The sequence below is a fragment of the Falco biarmicus genome, chromosome 2 (genome assembly GCF_023638135.1).
Source record: "Falco biarmicus isolate bFalBia1 chromosome 2, bFalBia1.pri, whole genome shotgun sequence".
NCBI lineage: Eukaryota > Metazoa > Chordata > Aves > Falconiformes > Falconidae > Falco > Falco biarmicus.
In genome coordinates this window covers 17,605,809-17,630,333 of record NC_079289.1, presented here as the reverse complement: position 1 = coordinate 17,630,333, position 24,525 = coordinate 17,605,809, and the positions used below count along the sequence as shown (strand labels likewise).

Below are 24,525 nucleotides of genomic sequence, written 5' to 3'. Positions count from 1 at the left end.
ATACCTATGCAGCCCTGTCAGTGTTTTGGAGATGGGAACAATAGTACACAAGTACCCTTCACAGCAAGGTGAAGGATCTACAAAGGACATGCTGTTAAGAGTGGATTTTCCTCCTGAAAGAAGACAGCAATTTCTGAATTTTCAGACACATTTTTTTGTAGATAATTAGTTTTGATCATAAGCAAAGAAACCTTCTTGATATAATTTAACCCATTAAAAAAGGAACAAACTGTGTACAGACTTAATTATGTCTCTTAAGTGAAAAGAAATAGCAATGAGCAGTCCACTGTAACAGTTGCAATACAAATTATCTATTAGGGTTTTACAGGAAGCCTGCTGAGACAAACAGGACTAAAACTAGAGCCAATTTTCCCTCCAACTACTTCTTTCAGTGGATTTGATATTTCTGATTGCTGTAGGATTATAAGATTAGACTTGCCACAAGAGTGACTCCCCATGATTAAATTTTTTATGTTTATTTCCAAAGTGTCTTTGAAAAAAAGTGCTAGTAAGTTTCCTTAGACTGTGGGGATTCCTGAATATTTTAGATGAAAAACTTTAAACATTACCTTCTTCGAAGTCTTGTGTTATTCAAACCTGCATAATTAATGTAAAAACAAAACAAAACCCAACACATACCAAAAAATCTAACATTTTGTATCTCAAAATGTGTATATCCCAGTTTTAAAAAAAATACTCCTCCTGTTTTTTTACCGGTGCTGTTTAACATCTTTGTTGGGGGCATTGACGGTGGGATTGAGTGCACCTTCAGCAAGTTTGCCAGTGGCACCAAGCTCTGAGGTGCAGCTGACATGCTGGATGGAAGGGATGCCATCCAGAGGGACCTTGACAGGCTTGAGACGTGGGCCCATGTGAACTTTACAAAGTTCAACAAGGCCAAGTGCAAGGTCCTTCATGTGGGTCAGGGCAATCCCAAGCACAAATACAGGATGTGCAGAGGCTCAATTGAGAGCAGCCCTGAGGAGAAACACTTAGGGGTGTTGGTTGATGAAAAGCTCAACATGACCAGGCAGTGTGCACTCGCAACCCAGAAAGCCAACCACGTCCTGGGCTGCATCAAAAGAAGCTTGACCAGCAGGTCGAGGGAGGTTATTCTCCTCTTCTACTCCACTCTTGTGAGATCCCACTTGGAGTACTGCGTTCAGCTCTGGGGACCCCAGCATAAGAAGGACATGGGCCTGTTGGAGTGAGTCCAGAGAAGGGCCACGAAGATGATCAGAGGCTGGAGCACCTCTCCTATAAAGCCAGACTGAGAGAGTTGGAGTTGTTTAGCCTGGAGAAGGCTCCATGGAGACCTTATTGTGGCCTTCCAGTACCTAAAGAGGACCTACAGAAAAGCTGGAGAGGGACTTTTTACAAGGGCATGTAGTGACAGTACAAGTGGTAATGGCTTTAAACTGAAAGAGGGTAGATTTAGATTAGATACAAGGCAGAAATTCTTTACTGTGAGGGCGGTGAGGCACCGGCACAGGTTGCCCAGAGCAGCTGTGGCTGCCCCATCCCTGGCAGTGCTCAAGGCCAGGCTGGATGGGGCTGTGAGTGACCTGGTCTGGTGGGAGGTGTCCCTGCCCATGGCAGGGGGTTGGAACTAGATGATCTTTAAGATCCCTTCCAACACAACCCATTCTATGATTCTATGACTCCATAGAGTCATAAGAGAGGACCAAACCAAAATGCCATGAACAACCTGAATTATAAGAAGTCCTGGAGCTTTTAAAAAAAATTATTTCAGGATAGAAAACACATAATTAGAAAATTTGTCAAATCTGATTTTGAAGGACTGAACAACTTAACAAATTAAAGCTTGATGGAGATTCTCAGCATGGAAATTTCAGCCTAAATGCTTAGCTGGGTAAAGTGTTAGTAGTGCCTAAAAATGGTCAAAGAATGGTAAATCATCAGACAACCTTATCAGTACTCATCACTTCCAGTTTCAATGACCAGGTCAGTCTCAACAGTCCCAATCATTCTCCTGGTTCTCCAGTATTACTGTCAGAGGAACTTTGTATGGATAAGCGCTTTAAAGAGTATCATACAATGGTATTAATATTTTTCTTTTCAGAGTAAGGTTAACACGAGGCAGCTTCGGTTCCATTTTTCTGCTAGTATCCAGATACGTGCAGTGCAACTCTGATGATGCTACTCATTCAGTGAGCGCAATTTATCTGTTAAGCTATTTTACACAGCTATGGAAATTTCACAAGGGATAAAAGCTAACAATAAGTAGGTTTGCCTGAACACTGCAGAAACAGTATATAGTCCCAGATCTGTACTTGCTTACAGTGCTGTAATGCAACTAACTTCAGTGGAAAAGTAATTTTGAAATTAAATCATTCATTGAGGAGCAGAATTTGTCTTTCAGTTTTGTATTTGATGTCATAGATTCAGCTTTTTTTTTGTAGTAGCCCCTTTATTTCTATTCAAACTGGCTATGTTCATCCACAATTTTTAAGAATGACAATGGATTTCTGCTAATTCTTCCTTCTGATGTAAAGAGTTTTTTACCATCTATTTATTAGCCATCCAGATGGCTAACTTCTGATACTTTTTCTCACAATGCTAGTGTATTTTCTCCTTTAGTTTCTATATTTTTCACCAGCCACTGCAATATACTTGCCCATCCATTTGTCTTTGGAAAGGTGACCTTTCTGCTTCTTGAGGACAGAGATCCTGAGATATGGCTTGGGTAAAACAGGCAGGCAGACAGCAGTATTGATTGTTCCCACGTGGTTTTTCTATATACATGTACTATTAGGAGCTTTCAAAAGTGACGAGGGAGCTCTAACAGCTGCCTTAGCTCTCAGCTCATGAGAAACCCTCAGCTTCTTCTATCTATCATCCTGCACAATCAGCAGGAAAGGCTGAGGTGCCAAACTTGGCAACAGGCTTGTAGCAGCTTCTGTAAGTTTGATGGTGGGAAGTATTTGCTCCTACTGCTGTTCAGGATTCATGCTCTGGGTACATTTACATGTAATGCTTACTTTTTGAGATACTATTTCCAATTCTGTTTATTAGGACTGGAAATTTATCTGAGAAGGTCCATATCTACTAATATTAGTAGAATGAATCCCTGCAGAGAGAAGAATCAGCTGTGTTTATTCCCTGAATAACTCCTTGCTCAGTGCCTGCTTTCTTCTCACCCTAGTCTTTGCTGAAGTCTTTTCTGCTATTTCTGCAGTTGTGAGCAGGGTGAAAGTCAGATTAGTTATGCAGCAAAAACCAAAGTAATCCCTGAGGGCTGAGTTTGCTTGGGCATGTATTAAGGGACTGTGTGCAGAGCATGGTGCAGATGTGTGGGCAAGCAGACTGCAAAACACATTGCTGTCAATAAAGCTGCAGAACTTGAGGGCTTCAGTGTTTCTCAGGCTGCCTTTATCCAGTGCCAGAGGGCTTCTGTAATTTCTTTTGCTCTTGCTTCCTCCTGAGAGACAGCTTTCTTTAAAGAAAATCAAGGATTAGAGGGAGGTAAGGCCTGTCTGAAGAGACCAGAGGGATCAGTTAGCTGAACTTGGTACCTGAAGGTAGGGAATTCACAGTCCTGTAGCCTGTATAGTAGAGAAAGGCAACAATTCTGATTTGAAAATAAGAGACAGGTGCTGTCAAAAGTCTATAGCAAGAACATCTATTTGTAAATTATCCCTGGATTCAGGAAGAGCTACCTGCTAATGAGAAGTTAGAAACTCTTCACTGTTTTTTTATGGTGATGTTTTGCTTTTACTAATTCTCTTCCTGATACACTTTTCTAGCATAGCAAATAATAATTACAAATTATAATCACATAGCACTATTCTTATCCAACAGCAAACTCAGCCAGGATAGTGTCAAACAAAGCTGCATGCAATTTCTTATTTAGGAAAGCAGAGTTTTCTGTATTAGTACTATGGGAAAATGTTGTAATCTCTCAGCTGATGGCATACACTGTTGTAGATGTAATGATCTTCTTTGGCTATAATGGTGATGAACCACTATGCAATCACATGTCAGGTTTTGCCTGCACCTGTTTGCAAACTCAGGTAATTATGCTCCGTTGTCTAATTGCTTATTTTATGGATGTTTTGCTCACATCTTTTAAGCAATGCTATTTGTTTGCAGATAACTAATGGTAGGGTTCTTTAGGTATCATACTTTAACATCTGATTTGTCTGATTGCTGCAGGTGGAAACAATAGGTGATGCATACTGTGTTGCAGCAGGGCTCCATAAGAAAAGCCTTAGTCATGCTAAAGCCATTGCCCTGATGGCACTGAAGATGATGGAGCTTTCAGAAGAGGTTCTCACTCCAGATGGGAGCCCTATCAAGGTAAACCCTTTACTTTTTATTCACGGCTAGTCAATGGTACAGGGACCTGATTAATTCCATCATGTTCTGTCAGTAGAAATCTATTTATTGCTAGGAGAATTTAAAATTACATCAATATATATCACAGTCTTTTTTAATGGATTTATATTTCACTGATGCCAATCAACAACCATGTAAGATACACCTTACTTCAGTAAGCACAGTGGACCACACAGACTAGCTGTTGCCTTGTCATATGCATTGAATGCCTGTTTGTGGCTGAGGGCTATTAGATGCACTGCTGGGGCCCTTCTTCCAATTCAGTTTAGTATGAGAAGAATACAATTCACATGTTCCAGGACTGCCCCGTGCTACAAGCCAAAGCACAGTATACAATGGCAGTAGGAAATTTGCTTCAGAAGTAGGCTTCTGATATGATCTTCAGCAGTCATGTAGAGGCACTCAGAGTTCTGTGGCTCTAAGGGGCTGCATGCCTCTCTTCTAATTAGTTGTTGACCTGTATAAAAGAAGAGTATGTAGACTGCCTGCTCTTTCTCAGTGTTAATGTGCTTACTTCCCACGCTACTTCAGTTCCTTCTACTAGATTGGTACAGGAGGTGACAGGAGGTGGGAAACTGCATGTCCTTTTGTACCATTTTAAAGTTCCAATGCTGTTCTGCTTCTCTTGATATTATACCAACCTTGTAGCTTCTGGCATTTGGAATTGGTAATGTTTAGGTAGGAGATGAAGATTCAGCAGAGAAGAAAAACCATGGAGATATATATGTGCCTTTTCTTTATCAAGTGTCGGATTACACATTGTTTTCATTATGTGTACTCCTGTTTCTGCTTAAACTGTTCTTCCCATAATACAAACCTTTTGTTTTCAAAGAATATGGGGGTATTATGTAGAACAATTATTCAACACTGTCTAAAGCCTATAATAACAGCCATATGTAGCTAGATGAGAAGCCTGGACAGACTTCCCATGGGATGATTTACATCATAGTTGAAATGCATCTTGTTAACTGCAGTTCCTCATGTCTGTTAAAAAATGAGGGCTGCATCCAAAACGCTTCTCCTTCCCTCCCCCCCCCCCCCCAAAAAAAAAAAAAAAAACAACCTGAAAGACTGTTTTGAAGGTTTAAAACTTGACAGAAAGGGGGTAACATTTTTAACAATTTATTCAGGGATGTTATGTGAGCAATAAAATTGTGTACTTCTGAGTTCCAGCTCATCTCTGTTAGTTGGGTCATATCTTGAACTCTATTCCTTGAATTCTTTTGTATGGTTTATCAAAAGAGAATTAATTAAAATGAATTGTTTTGCCCAGAAACAAGAGTTTGGATACAAGGCAACTGAGCTAGAAATTTCATGAAATATGGCAATACAACATTCAAATGAAAATATATTGAGTTCTGGATGAAATATTTTTATTGTTAGATAACAATGCTGCTGCTGATTTTTTTTAAAATGTCAAAATGCAATATTATGAAAAATGTTATTCAAAAGGATAACTTTCTGAAAAAAATAAACTATGGATCTTGAAGAAATTTTTTTTTAAAGCTTCATGTGGACATTCATTGAACACAGAATAAGCATTAAAAGACAGATGTCTGAAGATAACAGAAGATATAACATTTTCAGTTTTGACGTAAGACTGTTTCAAAGGGGTATTAATTTAATCCTGTAAGAATAGATTTTCTAGATTTTTTGATGATTTCTCTGTTTTTTCCAATAACTATAGCTGCTTAATGCATTCAAGCTAAACTGTCACATGCTGGGAGAGCTCTCTTCCAGATCCTTTCCATCTTTTTGCTTTCTTTTGAGTGATTGCTGCCATTGTAGTGAAATTTTGAAGGTGTATGTTTTACTCTTGAGAGACAGTTTGTGACTGTTTTCATTACCACTCACTATTTTTCAGAAAATTCCTCATGATTTTAGAAGCTGTGTAAGAAAACTTGTAAAAGAAAGAATATAAAGACAGTGCAGAGGAAAAATGCTTGCATAGAATAAAATGTTAGGCATAAGCAAATATTTTCAAGAAATGCTAATAAACCTCGTTGAGAATTCAGAAGAAAAATGTCAGTTCATCACACTTAAACTGAAAGTAAAGGTACTGAGAAACCCCTCAGTAGGTGTTAGCTGTCCCCTTCAGTTTTAGGTATAATAGATTTCAGGGCAGGAAGGAAAGTGATACCATAGAAAGTTGTTTTTACCTTTGTACCTAACCAGGCAAATCGTGTTTCAAAAAGCTTATCTGTCATAGAGATGTCTTGATTTGATTTAAATTATATTAATGTTAGGATCCCTCTCACGTGGATGTCTGCCCTGTAAAACTATTGAAATAAGGACTTTTGGGGAAGTCTAATTTGCCCTACTTTAGCTGTCTGCTCTAGGATGAGATGAATCACACCCTAAAAATGTGTATTTTCTCAGTTGTCTCTAGGTCTATGGACTTTAGCCTAAATGTGAACGTTTACGCTGTAAGCTTCTACACTCTGTCAGATGAGTCCTCCTACAAATGGCAAAGAACACGTAGTTTTTCTCGGTGATTATGTCAGTGATCGTCACAGGTTAAAACCTATGCATTATTTCTAAATTGAGTTGGCATGACTTTACCTTCCAGCCAATGCTGAATTGGCTAGAGTGATCTCTATTTTTGTTAGTTGTCAGTTTTTCACTTAAAAAACGTGAAGGTGCCCATTGTGCCACAGATTCCCATTAACAAATGCTCCATGTGCATAATAATGTCTTAAAGCTGTGATGAGGGAACTCCGTTCAGATTGGATATTAGGAAAAAGTTGTCAAGCACTGGAACAAGCTCCCCAGGGAAGTGATCATGCCCCAAGCCTGTTGGTGTTCATGTGTTTGGACAATGCTTTTAGATATATGGGTTAACTTCCAGGTTGCCCTTTGTGGAGTCAGAAGTTGGGCTTGATTCTGTAATATACCTGAAGTTTAAGGAACGCCCAGGTATGTGTCATGTTCACCTTGGACCCAGCTCAGAACCGTTAATAGGGGTCTTACTGCGTGACACATTTAACAATTAAGGCTTGTGATTAAAATATTTAAATATTCATTAAAATTAGATACAAACGCCTTGGAGCCTACATTGCGTATTTTGCAAGTGGCCTGACTTCTAAACAGTGAATTAAACTGTGCTATAGTGCGGTTACTTTTAGCTGGTCCTGCTGATATGGATGGTAAAATAAGTGTAGTATTTTGACCTCAGTTCTTGTCCACAATTCATGTTAACAAGCACAAGTCACATTTCCTGCGTACCTGCCCAATGTATTGAATATGGAATGCTGACGCAACTTTTGTTTCTTGTATCAGAAAATGTCCATCAGTGTTTGGATATTTGAAAAGAACTGGAAATCAGAGGGAAGCTTTCCTCATGCCCAACATTTAATATCTTTGAAAGCCTTCAGAGCTTCTGTGACTAAATTTCAACTTCATTCTTCAGGATATCTGGTAGCTGTTTTGAAAAAATAAGACAATTGCTTCACTAAGTCCGAGACAATTTTTCAGAACAAATTCCTTAAAAATAAGGGACCTTCTAATCTCAGGAGTAAACAACAATGTTCTGTTTTCTCCCCACCCCCACGCCCCAAAACTGGCTGATAAGCCTTAATGAAATAGGAAGAAATCATTCTCAGCCATTTTATATAATACATGACACCACAGTTATTTGAAATTTCTGTTAGCAGACTAACAATTACAGCAGGTATTCTGTTTCTGATTGTCTTATCTAGTAAGAAGCAAACACACTGAAGTCTCCTTAGTGTTAGCAGAGGATTTCTTTTGCAGAGGCTTATCTGTTGTTTAAGCTTTCTGAGGTTAGCACTGGAAACTGCCTGTTCAGGAATTATTACCCAGGTTTTTAGGGTGTGACAGATCCAATGTATGTTGAAGAGGCTAATTACTTAGGGGGCAACATTTTTTTAGATAGGGTCATTATGAATCTGTGTGGATTGTCCTAGTTGCAGAGATTTCAGCTCTAGGGAAACCTAACTGAAATTATGAAATGTAGTGCTTTTTATTTGATGATTACTTAATTAGATATTTCTAACTTCATAATTATGGTTTATGGAATATATGTATTTTCTAAATTACTTTGATGGACGTATTTTGTTGTCATCTCAGGACTGAATTCACCAGAACGTAAATATTTACTTTTTGTAGTGCTTGAAATGTTCATCCCTGTGATAGCAGTGGGTATCTTATTAAATGACATTTAGAGTCTCAGAAATTTAGGAAGGAAAAGTAAATTAATGAATAAAACCCCACCATATAATATAAATGGGAATTTAGGGTACAATTTTTTACCAATAAAATGCATTAGCAGACAATCAAATGAAGTTTGTTATCTGGGTACACGGTTGTCATTTGAAAGCATTCATTGTAGAAAAAACAAAAATACCTTGTTTGTACAACCACATACACTTTATGAAAAATCTGCCTATTTAGAGCAGTGCTTGTATGGCCAGTGAACAGTGATGGACTTCAGCATGGTGACAAGGTGTATGAAGCAGGTCTAGTTTATATCCAGATGATGCTCCTGCCCCCTGAGTCAGAGCTCATAGCATGCTGATGAGAGCACTGTGGTGTGCAGCTGACACCTACTCGGGCATTTTGATGCTTCCAGCAGAGACAAAGGCAGCAGAATTGAGACCCTGAGCCTGCGCTACTTATACCTGCATGAATAGCCTATGATTTGCAGGGTAATGAAAAAATGTTGTTTTGCAGAAAAAGAGTGAACTATATTACAGCAGTCCCCACAAATGATCAGTGTTGTAACAGAGTCTGCTCTTTTTGAAAGAAATATTTGTAACAGAAAATGGGCTGATCTTTCTCCTGTGAGTGATGGAGAAGGCTTCAGATTCCTGTATGATTTTTTTTAAACACAGTTCTATTTGAGGCAAAATCCCATTACTTTAGCATGAGCTAAGGCCTTGGTACAAAAGAACTTTTGGCTCAAACATTGCATGTAAAATTGGATATACATCTTTATCTTTTCAGAAAGACACTTCTTAGCCCGGAAGCACTTGTTTGATTTAGGTTCTGTACAATTAATTATACATAGTGTCCTATGACCGTAGTTTGAAAATATTGATTTAAAATTGCCTCCCGTATTTAAGTGAGTGTTACTTGAATTTGGCATATGCTTCATATTTTATATTTTGTAGATAAAGTGAGAGTACATTGTTTTAAATAGCTAGAGATAATGCTGTAAGAAGAATTCTCCAGAGCATTGACCTTTAGAGGTAAAGGTTGCAATGCAGATCTCATCTGATGTGTTAAAACCCATAGGATTTTATTTGTGGCATCACTTCTTGTCATGCTTCAAATCTTGCTTAATTCATTAATGTGGAGTGTATATCCCAAAGAAACAGAAAGGCTTCGTTTTCAGTTTATTGTTAAAAGGGCTGCTCTGCCAGAACATAGCTGGTTTTCACTAATGAGATTTCCCAAGATGTTATTCTCTAAGATTATCTGCTTATTTTTATAGTGTATGAAGGTGGTCCTAATAGGATACAGAAGAGATACAGAACTGGGAACTCACAAAGGAAAAGTAAATTATTTACAATGATGCAGCTGAAATTAACTGCAATTATGTAGATTTATTATCTACGGGTGTTCCTGTCTAAAACATAATGGTTGGGCCCTACCACAGTAATTCAAAACATGTTTTAAAATATGTTCCTCTGCAGGAGAAAAAATTCATGTATCTTTTAAATGATTACATTACAATAACATGATAATTAGGCCTGTAAATACTATAATCAGAAACTGAAGCAAATGCATACCCTCACCTTTCTTTTTGCTCACCTGCTAATGACTGGTTCATGAAATAATCTAAATAGAGTAGTGCAGAAAATTTCTAGCTGATCCTGGCTTCAGTTTGATTCATTTATTCCCAGGTGAGGTAGCTGGGACATTGTATTTGCTAAGCACATAGTCTGGTGGTCATCTCAGCTGTTTCTTTATTATCAAGATAGAGCGTGTGATGCACTTGAAACTTGTAACTTTCAGATGTGCATTGCTAAACCTGTTTTTTGTTGGATTTATAAGCTGCACTCAATGTAGTCTGGTGTTAGCACTATCAACACAAGAACTGGTCTTCATCTATTAGCTAGAGAAAGACAAACAGCATGGCAGAGGGACCATTTCACGTGAAGGGTCAGATTAACCTCATCTAGTTTAAACACAGTGTGAACAGCTACATCTAAACTTGTTACTGTAGCCCCCTCTTTAAATGTAGAAAGTAATTTTAGTTTGCATTTATCTGACATGCTTTCAGTGTCTACTTTATAATGAAATATTTAAATGTATATTTGTCAGATGTCCTCCCTCAAGGGTGAACGGGCTAATGAGTTCTCAGAAGGCTAGATGATCCCATGGAAGGAGCTGGACTGAAACAGGTTCAAATCTTTGTTCAGTCACAGCCTTTCAATCTAAATTTTAGATGTTATCCAGACTTTCTGTACTTCAACTTCCCATGTATAGGTGACAAACAATGTTTTACAAGTAGAACCTTTTCTGTAGCATGTGTAAGCTGTGTGACTTTACAGTCATGCAGCTGTGTTAGTTTTGGTTTGTGTTGTGTATTTAAATACCTGTGGTCGTGATGACTGGAACAATGAAAGTCTGAGTTTGATAAACCTCTAATCTCTGCTTGTCAAGTGGTAAATTTTAATGTGTGAGCTGTACCTCATCAGTAAGCGTACAGAAGAGATAAAAGGGCTCTGTGTATTGTAATGGCTTATGTCCACAGTGAGTGTGACAACAATTTACTATATAACATGGAAATGGGCAATGATTTTTACTATGTGTAGCATCTTCTGCTGGCTCATTAAGTATTCCCCTTTGCATGACAGTAATATGGCACTTGGGCCCAGAACACAAGTAGAGTGAAAGTGCCAACGTTTCCTTAAATATATGCTTTTTTTTTTTTTTTTAGTTTTGAAATGAAGGGGCTATTCCCAAACTTACAAGGAGGGAGAGTAGTTTAACAAGTGTTGCCTGTGTAATCCTTTTCAGTGTTTCTTGCCTTGCTTTTAAATCAGATTGTGGTGTGCTAGTTTTATATTTATAACAATTTAGTGGTCTTCACCAAACATACGTCTTTACGTAAGCAGTGCAAAGTTGTCTGGTTTGTTTTAAATTGTGAAAGGCTGACCGCTGATGCAGGCGTTCTCATCAGTCCTTGTGAAAAGCTGCTGCGTTACTGCAGTGCTCCTTGCTCCATCTGTGGTTTCCTAGCAACTTTGCCTTGTACCTAATGTCTACATCAGACTGGAAGGTATATAATATCCTAATTCAGGCTGCATAACATCAAATTAGAAATTTCCTTGTGTTAAAAGAAAAAAATCGGAAAGAGTTCCACAAAAGAAACACCTGCATTAAAAGACTTCTTTACCAAAAATGACCAATGAGCCAGTGTAAAGAGTTCTTACTTTCACAGGCTTACCATTAGGACAGCACAGCTCCTTTGGGGAGCATTCAGAGCTGTGTGTCTTAGGGGGAAGCTTGATGCTTTTTCTTGAAAGCATGCTTGGGAGATAGTGAGCCAAAGCCAGCTCTGGTGACGGTTCCTTGGACCTGGGGAGAGCTCATTATGCCGTACCTCAGTTTGGCCCAATGCCTTTGGAAATGTGAAATGAGAAGAGCTGGTCTGTATTGAAGCACACCTTACTGGCACCTGGGAAATTGCAAGTTTTGTTAAGCTATCCTAAGAGAAAATGCACTTTCCTCAGCCTTCCAGTCATTTTCACTCAAGTGCTTCCTTTTGTCTGGTTTTAATAATTATTAATTGCTTTAAAGAAAACACAAAAACATACCCATTATTTTCAACTTCTATTCTTTCGAGGGGATTCTGTCATATCCAGTTACATTATACCCACTGTATGACAGTGTTACTGCATACGTGTTGCAATAACAAGGGTAGGTGGGGTTTAATATGACCAGTGGGTGCAGAGCAGCGACTTTGTGGAAGAGGCTGGTTAGAAAAATTAGGTTGATATTTATTCTGCTGAAGAAGGAAGATTCCCAAAGGATTGGTTATTCTTTCAGGTGACATGCATTTCTTGTTTTAATCAGGTACTTAGGTAGAGTCAGCAGTAGACGGTAAAGGCAGATTTTCAAAACTGCCAGGGCTTGATCCTGCACAAAATAAGGGGCATCCTGCTGTGTGTGCAATTACAGGGCAGAGGCATGATGTCAGGATTGGCAACCCAGTGTAAGCCCAACTTGAGTTAATTAGAAGGCTTTTTTTCTGACTTCTGGAAGAGACCTGAGAGATGACCAAAGAGCTAATTAATAACATGAGGATCACTGAGAAGAGGTTTTGTCTTTGGACCTGGCCATTCTGTTCTCATGCCATGCTTTCTCTGACATTCCTGTCCTGCAAGTAAGAGGCACAAGCACCTTTCTAGCAATACTGATCTCTATGGCAAAGATAAAGCATACTTGTAGAAACCAGGGTAGTTACACAGGGCACGTTGTGGACTTTTCCATTGTTTTTTAGTTCACAGTGGCTACTGCATGCTCATAACTCTTTGTGACTCACAGTATTTAGGTTTAGCTGAGTATAGAAATGCCTCTGTAATTCAGTCACATGTCCTGTTCCTTAAGGCAGACAAAACCTTACTATGGTGGCTGCACCTAGCTTGTAACTTTGTCCTAGTGCCTCACAGTGAGCAGATACATCATCTGGAGAAGGAAATGAAAGTAAGTACATGCCTAGGGAAAACTAGCAAGGGCTTAAAGATTCCTTCTTGGGATTTGTGGCCACAGGATGTGCAGATGGATTGCGGGGTTAGATTTAAAGGTCATGGTGTGACATCTTTCACTGGTCTGATTCTCACGGTTCAGCAGTTGTTCCAGACACAAATGTTTCCAAGTAATACTCCAGATGTCTGGCTAGTAGTAAAGCTGGTTGGGAATTTTCCATAGAAAACACTTGCTGACTGAGAACACTGAATGATCAAAACCAAAAACTTCCATAGGAATTTCTTGGCACACTTTCATCAGGAAAATTTACCAAATTTTGGTAAATTTCTGATTAGAGAAAAACTTGATCCAGAGTAAAATAGAGAGTAAAATAGAATAGTTACTAGGACAATCACCTGGAAAAAAGAGGCTTTAAACAGAGTAAAGCATTGAAGTTGTGTCCTTTATGGAAAAAAAAACCAAACCACCAACCCTGCTTTCTTGGTTATCTAGGATGGAAGATACCCTATTATACCTGTTTTGCCCCTGGGCTTGTGTTGAGGCACTTTGTGCGGCTGCCAAAACTTCACATTCTGGTTTTGACTGTTTCAGTTAGTGGAGAACTTCCATGCTGAAGCATTTCTATTGTTATTATTGTGGCTCTTTATTCAGACAAAAAGAAAAGCAATAATAACAAGAACAACAGCAACACAACCCACCAGGTGAATAAATAATTAACTCTGGTGTACACAGAGCCTTCAGGAGGTTGACGTTGTTACATCTTTACAAAGGGAACAATGGACAAAAGTCCTTAGAAAGCAAGAATTTCCATTTGTACAGTGATATGTATCTATATAAAAAAAGACATAAACTCATGTAATTTAAAATTATCCATGAATATTTAAAGAGTTGGGCTAGGGAACCCAGCGTAGCTAAGTGCTGAATTTTATTTCTCCGAAGTCCAAAATATCTGTTCTCTTCTTCCCTCAGTGTGTCTTCCTGTCATATACAAATTAAAAGTCAGGTTTCCATTATCGAGTACAAGACTATTTTTCTTATTTCCTGAGACAGAAAACTACATGAAAATAAAAGTAGTGACATGAAATAATACACAAAGAGGGACTCACAGAAGGTAAGCAGTAATACACTGAGAAGCAAGCACAGATTTTGCATAAAAGTAGTGCTTTATTGGCTTTTATGCAGTCTAACCGCATATGCCGAACAGAAAATGCTGGTAGGCTTGAACTGCAGCCTCACCGAGTTAATAGGCACAGGTGATCCCAGAGTCCTCTGAGTGGAATGTAGAGGGGAAAACACTTTGCCCTTTGCAGCTGTAGAGGTGGTTGCTACCTGAGCATCTGTGTTTCCAGCTGCTGAGATGCTGTCAGGCAGCTGCTGCCTGTCCTGCACTGCTACAGCATCTGCCTCTCCCTTCAGTGGCTGAGTTGTCTGCACCTGCTTTTTTTTCTGCCTGCTTTAAAATGAAGGAAGCCTCTTCTGTCCAGTGCTAGTGATATTTATTTATGATTGTAATCCCAATTATGTATATTGCCTTTTCTAAACCAGGTAATATTTTTGTTTCAGAACCACCATTACATCACTGATGTCCCTTCATTTTCTGTCTCTCTTCCAAGGGTCCAAACAGTGAAGTCCTCTAATCCAAATGTTTTACTTTATCTGGGGCCATAATGTGCCATAAATTGCAGTTTTTGTCAGTGAATAGTGCAAATCTGTCTCCTCCTTTGATCTGACTCTCCCCTAGAAGAAAGACATGGTGTTATGCTTCCAGGACCCCTCTAGCATACAGAAGTATTGTGTCCTTCTAGGTAATGTAACTGGGGTACTCATGAACTAGGTGACAGGTGCTAGCATAGTCTGCTCTTCTTTCACCCTGATGCGGCTGGAGCAAAAGAATCGAGAAAGGGTCTCTTTTCTTCTCCTCATTCTTCCCTCTGCCTTGTCTCTCACTGCACAAATAGTTTTGGATAAGGTGCACTGAAAATAAAAAAGAAAAAAATGGAACTGAGCTGCATGTGCTTTTCTATACTGCACACCTTCTGTTACACATTTGAAGGGCATAGCTCTCCTCTCCACGACCTATTAGTTATCTTGTCCCTTTTATATAATATTGCTGGGAGGATTATGCTCACTGCAGGAGAAAGCCCCCTTGACACAAACCTTTTTCATGTTGCAAGGAAGAGCACCTCAGTAGTCCTTATTTTTTCTGACCCTGGCTTGCAAGCAGAGCTTTGCACAGAGTCCCAGAAGAGCTGCCTGTGGGTTGTCTCATGGAGGACAGTGTCTTTCTCAGCTGCCCTGGGTAATCCTGTATATATGTTAACCTTTATGCAGATCTGGCTCCATATTCTGGCATCAACAGTTAGGGGATTTTTAGAAGCAGCTGCTAGCATCTCCTCTGTAAGGTTAAGAAGAAATTATATCTGTTAATGGTAATTCTCTGGGTTTCTTCCCTTTTTCCATCCAACAGGCACTCTTCTGAGAAGAAAAGTCAAAGTCTGCAGTATTAAGCACCAGATAAAAAACTCTATCCCGTAATTTATTATTCTGTGTTAAACAGTGAGTCATTACCTTGTGCTATGGTTGAGTGAACAGTTCAGATGGAGGGTGGATGCTGGAGGATTATACTTGGCCTTCTATCTGAAGCTGACAAGTTCAGCAGTATTGTTCAACAGATTCAGAATACTTTAGTTCCCTACGGAAGGGTGCATTTCCTGTCATAAGAAAAAATCCATAAACTAAATGTTTAATGGTATTTCAGCTTCCTTTCATATGAGACATGGAGTATTTTGGAAAAAATGCCAATACTTCAGAGGAATCTGTGACAGCCTCTTCTGTTCAAATATCTTCCTTAAATTTAAACTAGGGTAAAAGTCATACAATGTAAATAATCATCTTCAGAGACTTCTTATTGAATAACCTGAATTTTTAAAACAAAACCCAAAACAAACTCTGTATTTTGGTATATCCCATATTTGGCTTTTGGTTTTCCTTTAATATTTAAAAAAAAGAAGAGAGGCAAATACATTAGTTTTGAATGCAGAAGAATTGGAAACAAGACATAAATAATCTAAGGATGTTCAGTTAATAAAAGGGGTCTTTGGCTTCTTTGTAGCATGTCACCTATTTGATTAAGTCAATAAAAAGAAAGGGAAAGTGGTATAAACAAAAGTTTATAACTTGGAGGGCCCCAAGTGATAATTATCCTGAAGGCAGATCTGATTTTTGTCTGAGTTTGAAGCTTTGTTACAGGAAAAAGAATCAACCCTGAAGAGGAATATGGGAAGTGATATATTTCTGAGATCCCATTTTTTCTTCCTGAAAAACCTTCACACCAGGAAACACAAAGCCCTGGATAATTTCTTACTGGGATAAAGTTTTCCTAGACTGAGCAAGAGAATTCTTGACATTTAGCTAAATATTCTAATACTGGTTAAAACCTTCACCATTATCTTAATCAATTTTTGACATTTTAGATATTAAAACAAAGCTTATAAAAAATCATAGAATCATAGAACAGGCCAGTTTAGAAGGAACCTTAAAAGATCAACTGGTCCAACTTTTTGTGGGAGAGGAAGCCTAGATGAGATTATCTAGCACCCTGTCCAGTTGCATCTTGAAAAACTCCAGCAATGGGGACTCCACCATGTCCCTGGGGAGGTTGTTCCAGTGACTGGTATTTCTCAATATAAAAAATTTCTTTCTTAAGTTGAGATGAAACCTCTCTCAGTTCAAATTGTGCCTGTTGCCCCTTGTCATCTCCATGTGGCTGCTTGTGGAGAAAGAGCCTCTTTCCTCTTTGTAGCTGCCCTTTAAGTACTGGAATACTGTGATGTGGTCCTCTCTTAGACATCTCTTCTCCAAGAGGAAAAGACCTAACTCCATCAGCCTTTCTTCATAGGGCAGGTTGTCCAGCCCTTTGATTGCCTTCATGGCTCTCCTTTGGATACTCTCCAGTCTCTCCACATCTTTCTTGAATAGTGGGGGCCGGCACTGGATGCAGTGCTCCAGATGTGGCCTGACAAGTGCTGAGTGGGATGTTCACGTCTCTGTCTGCTAGCGATGACGCTGCGGATGCAGCCCAGGGTTGGATTTGCCTTGGTTGCTGCAGCAGCGCACTGCTGACCCCTGTGCCGCTTGTTATCCGCCAGCACCCCTGGGTCCCTTTCGGCAAGGCTGCTCCCCAGCTGCACAGATCTGAACCTTGGGTTATTGTGTCCCAGGTAATGTGATGGTATGTTTATATTGTTAAAATCTGATGTTCATCTGGGAGACAAAAGTGTAAGTTTTCAGTTGTCTGTGGAAGTAGTGACACCTCTTACATTTTGATGGAAAGTGAGTAACTAAATCCCTATGTGCATTTTCAAAAATGCATCTTTTCTGTCATCTTTCTGTGGAATAACTGCTTTTCTTTCTGTGACAGCTAACTTTGTAGTAGGTCCACTTGTGCTACATATTGAAAATGAATAAAAAAAGTAATAAAAACCTTTACCAGAAGAAAAATAATCTTAAAATCAGGGAGATTTTTAAATTACCGTTCAGTTCTGAAGTTCTTTGGGAAAGCAACTAACTGCTCTTGTTACTGATTTACTACTGTTACTTCTGCAGGGTTCCCTCTGTAGCCACAAACAACGCTTTACAGAGTTAGAGTTACCATTTCTGTTGGGAGCATCGATGTGATTTACTTAAAAGAAGCAGACTGTTACTAAACCCTACCTTAAAGAATTCTTTTGTGATTTTTGACTAATCTGTGACAGTGAGAATGACAAATACATAATATAAAATGACAAAAAATGTTTCCTTGTTATTCCAATAAGGGTTTTTGTGATTTTTGTGGGGGGAAAAAAATAATTTTAAAAATATCATGTTCCGAATGTGGCCTGATTGTCAGAAAATAATTGAGCCTTGTGGTCTAAAAATCAGACATCAGTGGGGCATCTCAAGTAGGACAGTTGAAATCACTGCTTACTCCAAACTTTAAAGTAGGTAGCTGCTTTTCTTAAACTTCCAGTGAGAACAAAGCATGATTATATTCTATTTGGCACTCTCTGAAACCTTTTCTCTACCATAATTAGAATAAAATTTTCACAGGCTTCAGTGAGTCCTTCATTTATCTCCATTTGTCTCCAGGGTACCATCCCTTGCATACTGGGCTCTGCGTTCAAGCATTACATATGCTTTCAGGGCCACAGTACTGCACTAGATGGTCTTTCAGTCTGATACAGTACAGTTGTTCTTACATTCTTATCTAATTTATTGCCTGTTCGTTGTCATAAACCTCTGCAGCTAAATGTCAACTTCTTTTTGTGGAGGAATGGCACATTTAATAGCTAGGATAGCTCAGATAACCAAAACAACAACAGAAAGCTCAAAAAAATCTGTCTGCTATGACTGAGGTCATAGTATCTATTTAAGTCTGGTTACCCTACAACATTTTATAGAATAGAATGATAGAATCATAGAATCATTTAGGTTGGAAAAGACCTTTAAGATCATAGAGTCCAACAGTTAACCCAGCACTGCCAAGTCCACCACTAAACCACGTCCCCATGGTTTGCTCATACACTGCTATTTCCTGCCCAACAGACTCACAGGGAGCTTGTGAAATTGCTAGTTATAAACACACTGAGGAAACTATAACATCCTCCTTCTGTTCTCAGAACTTTCATTATTTCTGAGCATTTGCCACAGAATTTTTAGCCTTTTTGTTTTTCATGAGCTCTTCCTTGATTTTTGCCATTTGTTGCATTGTGTGTATTGGTTACTTAAATTATGTGACATTTGTGCTTCCTGGACAGAAGAAAAGCTTTTAATGCATGAGAATGAATGCGAAATAGCTAAATGATAAAGCTTACTCTTGTTCACACACGAAGACTATTGTTTACAGGAGATGAGGTTAATTTTGCAAAGATTTGTTCCCCAGTGAACACAGTAAGTTCTTTGTTCTGACTGTTCTTGACTAGAAAGAAATGAATAGCCGTTCAGAATAAAAAATATTGTTTGCAAATGTATTTTTTGCAGAACAGAGAAAGTTTATTCTCATAGTAGAACTGTCTCTCCAGTTAAGTTTACACAAACTTACGGAGCCACACTCTACATCTATAAGATGTTTCCAGTGATGCAGTGTTTCCAGTGAGGCTAACCATTGCATCCTGGATAGTGGTAGTATAGGGCTCAACTTACCTTGACTTAGAAGTGTGAGTCATGCTTTTTGCTGTTTTTAACAGTTCTGTAAGTAAAACCATCTGAGATTTCTTTTTTCCTTTGGTTTTGGTGAAATGTTTTGCACATATGAAAACACAGATTCTTTTAAACCAAGGCTTCTTGTGAAATGCATTAGTTTTAATAATCTTTTAATAGAACAAAAAGTTCTGTGGTTTCAGATGGCATTTCTGGAAAGATAAAAAGGCATTAAGAGCAGCCAGTGGTTAAGTGGAGTGTAGAAAACAAAGCTTAGTCTCTATGGCTTACATTAGACAAAGGTAAGTGTCCTGCACTCCAGGTGAGTGAGTACCATTAAACCCAAAATAGCGTAATGGCTGTTTTGGAGCTTGGCAGCATTTTCTCATTTCATATTTTCAAGGAGCTCAGTTTTGTTTCACAGAAAAGATGCTTAAAACCTGCAATTTATACAAAATTGAATGTTTTTCTTGCTAACCCTAACAACAAGCATCATCATTGAACAGCCGGCATAAGACTAATATTAAAATGAAGTCTAAGCTCTAAACAATGTTTTGCAAGAAGAATCAAAAGGTTTTTTCAAGAAAGTAGGAAGTGAGAAATACATGCATGTTTTGGAATCTTGTCTATGTTTAGTGGACATCTGAACCCCCCAAAATTCTTTGTAAATTCCTCTGTTTGGAGCTATGACCAAAGTGTAACAGATGATTACTTTCAATTTGGTCTTCTGAATACAGGAAAGTGACAGCTTCCTAAAAATTCTTCTCTATACCTTCCCCTCCTCTTCCCTAAAAAAGGAAAAGGAGAAAAAAGCCAAAAGGAAAGACTTAATAGAAGTGGTTGCACACCTCTGGACAGCAAATGCATGTGCATAGGAACTAAACAGCAGGTTTACAGGCTGTAGAAAGCACTGAAATTTGTGGAAATTTCTGTGAGAGAGGTCTGTGATACCAGTTTTTCTGCTGCTTCCTTTCCAGGAACACCAGCAAAGAGCAAATGTTTAACTGGACTTGTGGTTTCCTCAGCAGGCTGTGGGGGTTATGCAGACATTAATATTGTTTATTTTTCCATCTAGATAAAACATTCATTTTAATTCATTTTGTTTGCAAATATTTCTAAGGCAGTCTCCTGATGTGTCTTGCACAGTAATGACAATGTTATGAATGCTCTCACATCCTGATGAAACTACTTCCTGAGCATATTGCCAGTTTAGTGGGACAAGATTCCAAAATGAGAATGTGACTCGTGTTCTCTCATTATTTTGGGGTAACAGAAGATGCTACCTTTAGAGCCCAATGCTATTACAGGAATTACAGTTGTCCCATGCTTGCTGTGGCCCATCTGGAATTCTTACTGGTACATGAAAACCAGATATGCATCTTTGTCTGTTGCTGGCATGTCTCACTAAGGGCTTAGACTATCAAAACTTCACTTACACTGGTCTCTGCTCTCCTCATTCCTCCTCTCCCTTTCCTTTGTTTCATCTTTTATTGGAATTTTACTTTTCAGGCATTTTCTATAAGCAAGATTCTCAACTACTCCACGTGATTATGCTCAGGCATATTGGTTATAATCTTCAGGATTTGGTAGTACAGCATGTAAAATCCCCAGGGATTAATATGGATGAACAGGCATTGTCATCCTTCCCATGAATGTCCTGAAAGAGGGCTGTGTTTTATCTTGTATTATGCCTTTAACTGCTACAAGTTCCTCTTCTCTTCCCAGTAGCTGTACTCCTTAGACCCAGGCATCCTAACCATCCCACAGCATACTGCCCACTCACCAGCTTGCTGTCCTACTTGCCTTTGACCCAAATCCTTTTCAGGCAGCTTTTGAGTCAGTGAGAGTTCATTTAAAACGTTCAAACGGTGTTCTGCATGTAATCCAGTGTGCTGTCAGCTATCGGTGTTAGCACAGGGCTAACTGGGTGGAAATGCAGTCAGGTAAATCAGTGTAGTTTCATGGTACCTTCTGTTTTAAACTCTGTCAGCCTGGACTGAGGTGACATCAGAAGCAACACTTGTGACTTCCACAGAAATGGCACATTATCGAAACTGTTAACTCTTAGAAATAATTTTTGGGGAGTCTTTCCAGATCTCCAGGCTAAGCACAACTGGTTCTGTTCCCATGAAAAATATTTTAAAATCCATTGTATGCCAATTTTCTAATGAATTAGTTTGTTTAAATAAGGTCAAAGATATGTAGAGGGGAACAGGGACTCTTGTTGCTGAGTCAGAGGACAGTTTCATCATCGCCTTGTTCTTACAGCAGGACGGCAGACCAAGGAAAAAGGAGCTGCAGTGCAGTAAGTTGTCATTAATTTGTGCCTGAGGGTTACAACAAAAGCCTCTCTTCAATTCAGTGATGTTTGAGGAGCCCACCCACAGTATAGCTTTGAAAAATCTAGCAAAGAAAGAAGACCAGAAATATGCTGGCAATTAAGGGAAAGGGAAATATCAGTCACCTGTTCCAGGTTTACACCAGTTAGTGCAAGCAGTCATAACAGTTTAGGAGGGGCATCACAGGACCTGGGGCTCAGCAGCAGGTGATATATCTTTCACCTCAGAAGACTGGGAGCCACAACTGGTTGGAAGTAAGGAGAGCTGGAAAAGTATCACTCTGCACTTGTCATTTTCTGGTAATTTTTCGTAGCTGTTGAGAACTACCATGGTCTGAGTCAGGACAGTAGTCCTCACAGCCCCTTGGGCTGACCCAATAGCAGTGCTGTGCTTCTATGGCTACACTGGGTCAGATTTGAACAAGCTCATCTTAACATAGCATCTTACCATAGCTTGGAGTCTGTATGCCTCACCGAAACTTACAGTGCAGGTAATTGCTTTTAAGATATTTGAAATTAAAAAATAGCCTTTCTTCATTTGGTAAAAATGAGAGATGTGAAGAAGTTTGCTTGGCAACGTTTCCTCATGATTATTATGAAAATGTACTTCCTTGTTAACAGCTTTTTCACACATAGGTATAATTTTTAAAAGATCAATTTCTAAGTAAGACTAAATGAAGGGAAATTGTGGTGAGTTACCAGACACAGTCCACTGTAGTAGCTGCTTTATAATGAGCTTTGAGATGCACCATAGTGCAGTCTATTGTTGCAAGTATCTTTTGTACACATACTGCCTACCTTTTATGAAGTAATTGGAATTTAACATGCCACAGCTTTTAAATGCATGAGGCCAAACCCTTAATGTAGGAAGCTTCTGGTATTAAACACTTTTGCAATGAGAAATCTTAAATGTGTTTTGACTAATTTCATTCAGGGTTCATCCACAGCTTTCTTATATAACTGAATCTCTTAATTTTATGGGCCTTACCACTCTAATTAAAGATGTCATTGTTTTCATTTTACATTTCAGTCCTGAACATTTCTAATACAGCCATAATATTTTTACTTAGTAATGATTTTTTTGTTATAAAATGTCAGACACTGACTAGAATTTTAGAAAGTAAATTTTAAAATGTATGATCACAGGTTTGGCTGGCTAATGTTAGATAATTCATTTTCTCTCTTGCCCCTGTCACTGATGATCCAATAGGTGTGTCTGCTTATCAAGTAGATTAGTGCAACAGAAGAGAATCGCTGGACTGATGGAGTTTGTGCTGAGGCCCTTACACTCAGTGCATTTTAAGGTGGTTTTTTTTGTTCCTCAGACTGAATGCCTCCACTGTATGTGACCTGAAAGATGAAATGTTGATTTGGACCCTGATATTCCCGTAAGAGTCTATCTTGAGTTTGGTGTACATCTTGAGCACAGTTACTGCTTTAATTTCCTCTGACAGGTGTCTAGTTCATGCAGACCAAAACCACTCTGTGAAATGAAGCAGTGTAGAGTAAGTAGGGACAGTTGGGGCATGTGCTTCAAAACAGCAGTGTTTCTTTGAACCAAACCCACTTGTAAGATGTAGCCTCATTTTTCTTTGGAGGTTGCTGCCCTTTGGTGAGGTCATCCTTTCTCTTATCCTCACGGAGGCTGGATGTACAATTGCCAAAGCATTTCCTATGAAAGGGTTTATTTTGGTAGTTATCCACATGAAGCTTAATTGTGATCGTCTGTGATGGGGAACAGACCAAATGCCAAAATAACATGATTAGTTCAATGTACGATTGCCGTGTATGAATAGAACTGACAGACACATTCCTAAAGGATGACTGTCTAAAAAATCATACAACTTTTTCTCCCTGCCAAGACCGCACTGATTTCCTATGCATGGTGTACTCAATACTGCAGAGTATGCTGTGAGACATAGATCATCACATTGTTATATATATATATAAAAAAAAAAGGTTAAAAATCCAGGTTCACACTGTAAGCAAAATTGGTTCAACATAGTTGCTGTATTCTTTCATTTTCATCTCTAGTAGCTAGATTAATCTTATACCCTGACCTGATGAGAAGTTTTCTGCCAAAACAGGGGTTTGAGTCCATGACACCAAAGATGTTTTCCAGAAATGCAGGTTTCAAGAATGATAATGGCAGCTTGGTTGGTGACCAATGGAGAGCATGTGGTTTCCAGGATTTCACACCCTTGGATCATCCCCACTTCAGCTGTCAGATCTGGAGTCTATAAATGCCATGTTCATATGAGGAATTTTAGGCCTCAAGTGTCCCTGCTGTGCTCCCAGCTTCTCAGCCCCAGCTCAGGTGCTCCCTGCTGTCCCTCGAGCCACCCTTTTTGCCCAGTGAGGGCCTGAGGAGGTACAAATCGTGTGGGGCCTGGTTCTCCTGAAGCTTCTGATTTTGGGATCCCGGTCTGATCTCCTTTCCAAAATACTTAAATCATTATTTCTTAATTAATATTTTCCAACCTGGATTCTGCTAAAAATGATAAATTTCCTTCCTTAAAAGGAATGTGTTCCTCTCCTTATTCTCACATCTGCTATTGCCATAGAAATTATATGTTCCAATATTGGACTCAACTCTGTATGTCGGTGACTGTTCTTTGTTATACAGCAACTGAGTGTTGCTTGTACTAGGTGCAGAGTACTAACTTCATTTTACATGATTTGTGCAAGGACATAAAGCAGATGATTAAGGTTCTTGTAGATGTCTTTTCAAAATGCTAAACCCTAGTTCAGCCCAAGTTTTTGGATGAAGTTTTAGTGATGTTCTAAAAAGAATGTGAACTGAGTTACACTTAATTTCAGACTGGCTTTCTAAATTCTGTCTCTTTAAGTGTTTTCAGGACTTTGAAAAATATTTCTTCTGCCCCATCTGTTAATATTGGTGACAGGAAAACAGACTTTTCAGCAGTCATTTGAAACCCTCAAATGTATCACCACTTTCTAATTAGTTGTCC

The 24,525-nt window shown here is 38.9% G+C and overlaps 1 protein-coding gene across 1 annotated transcript in view; it reads left to right on the top strand.

The window, feature by feature from the left end:
* GUCY1A2 (guanylate cyclase 1 soluble subunit alpha 2) overlaps positions 1–24,525 on the top strand; it is a 178,081-nt gene that overhangs the window by 110,166 nt on the left and 43,390 nt on the right. The window contains exon 6 of the mRNA XM_056327914.1: positions 4,177–4,320. Within this exon, the coding sequence (XP_056183889.1) occupies positions 4,177–4,320 (144 nt within the window). The remainder of the gene's footprint in view (positions 1–4,176; positions 4,321–24,525) is intronic.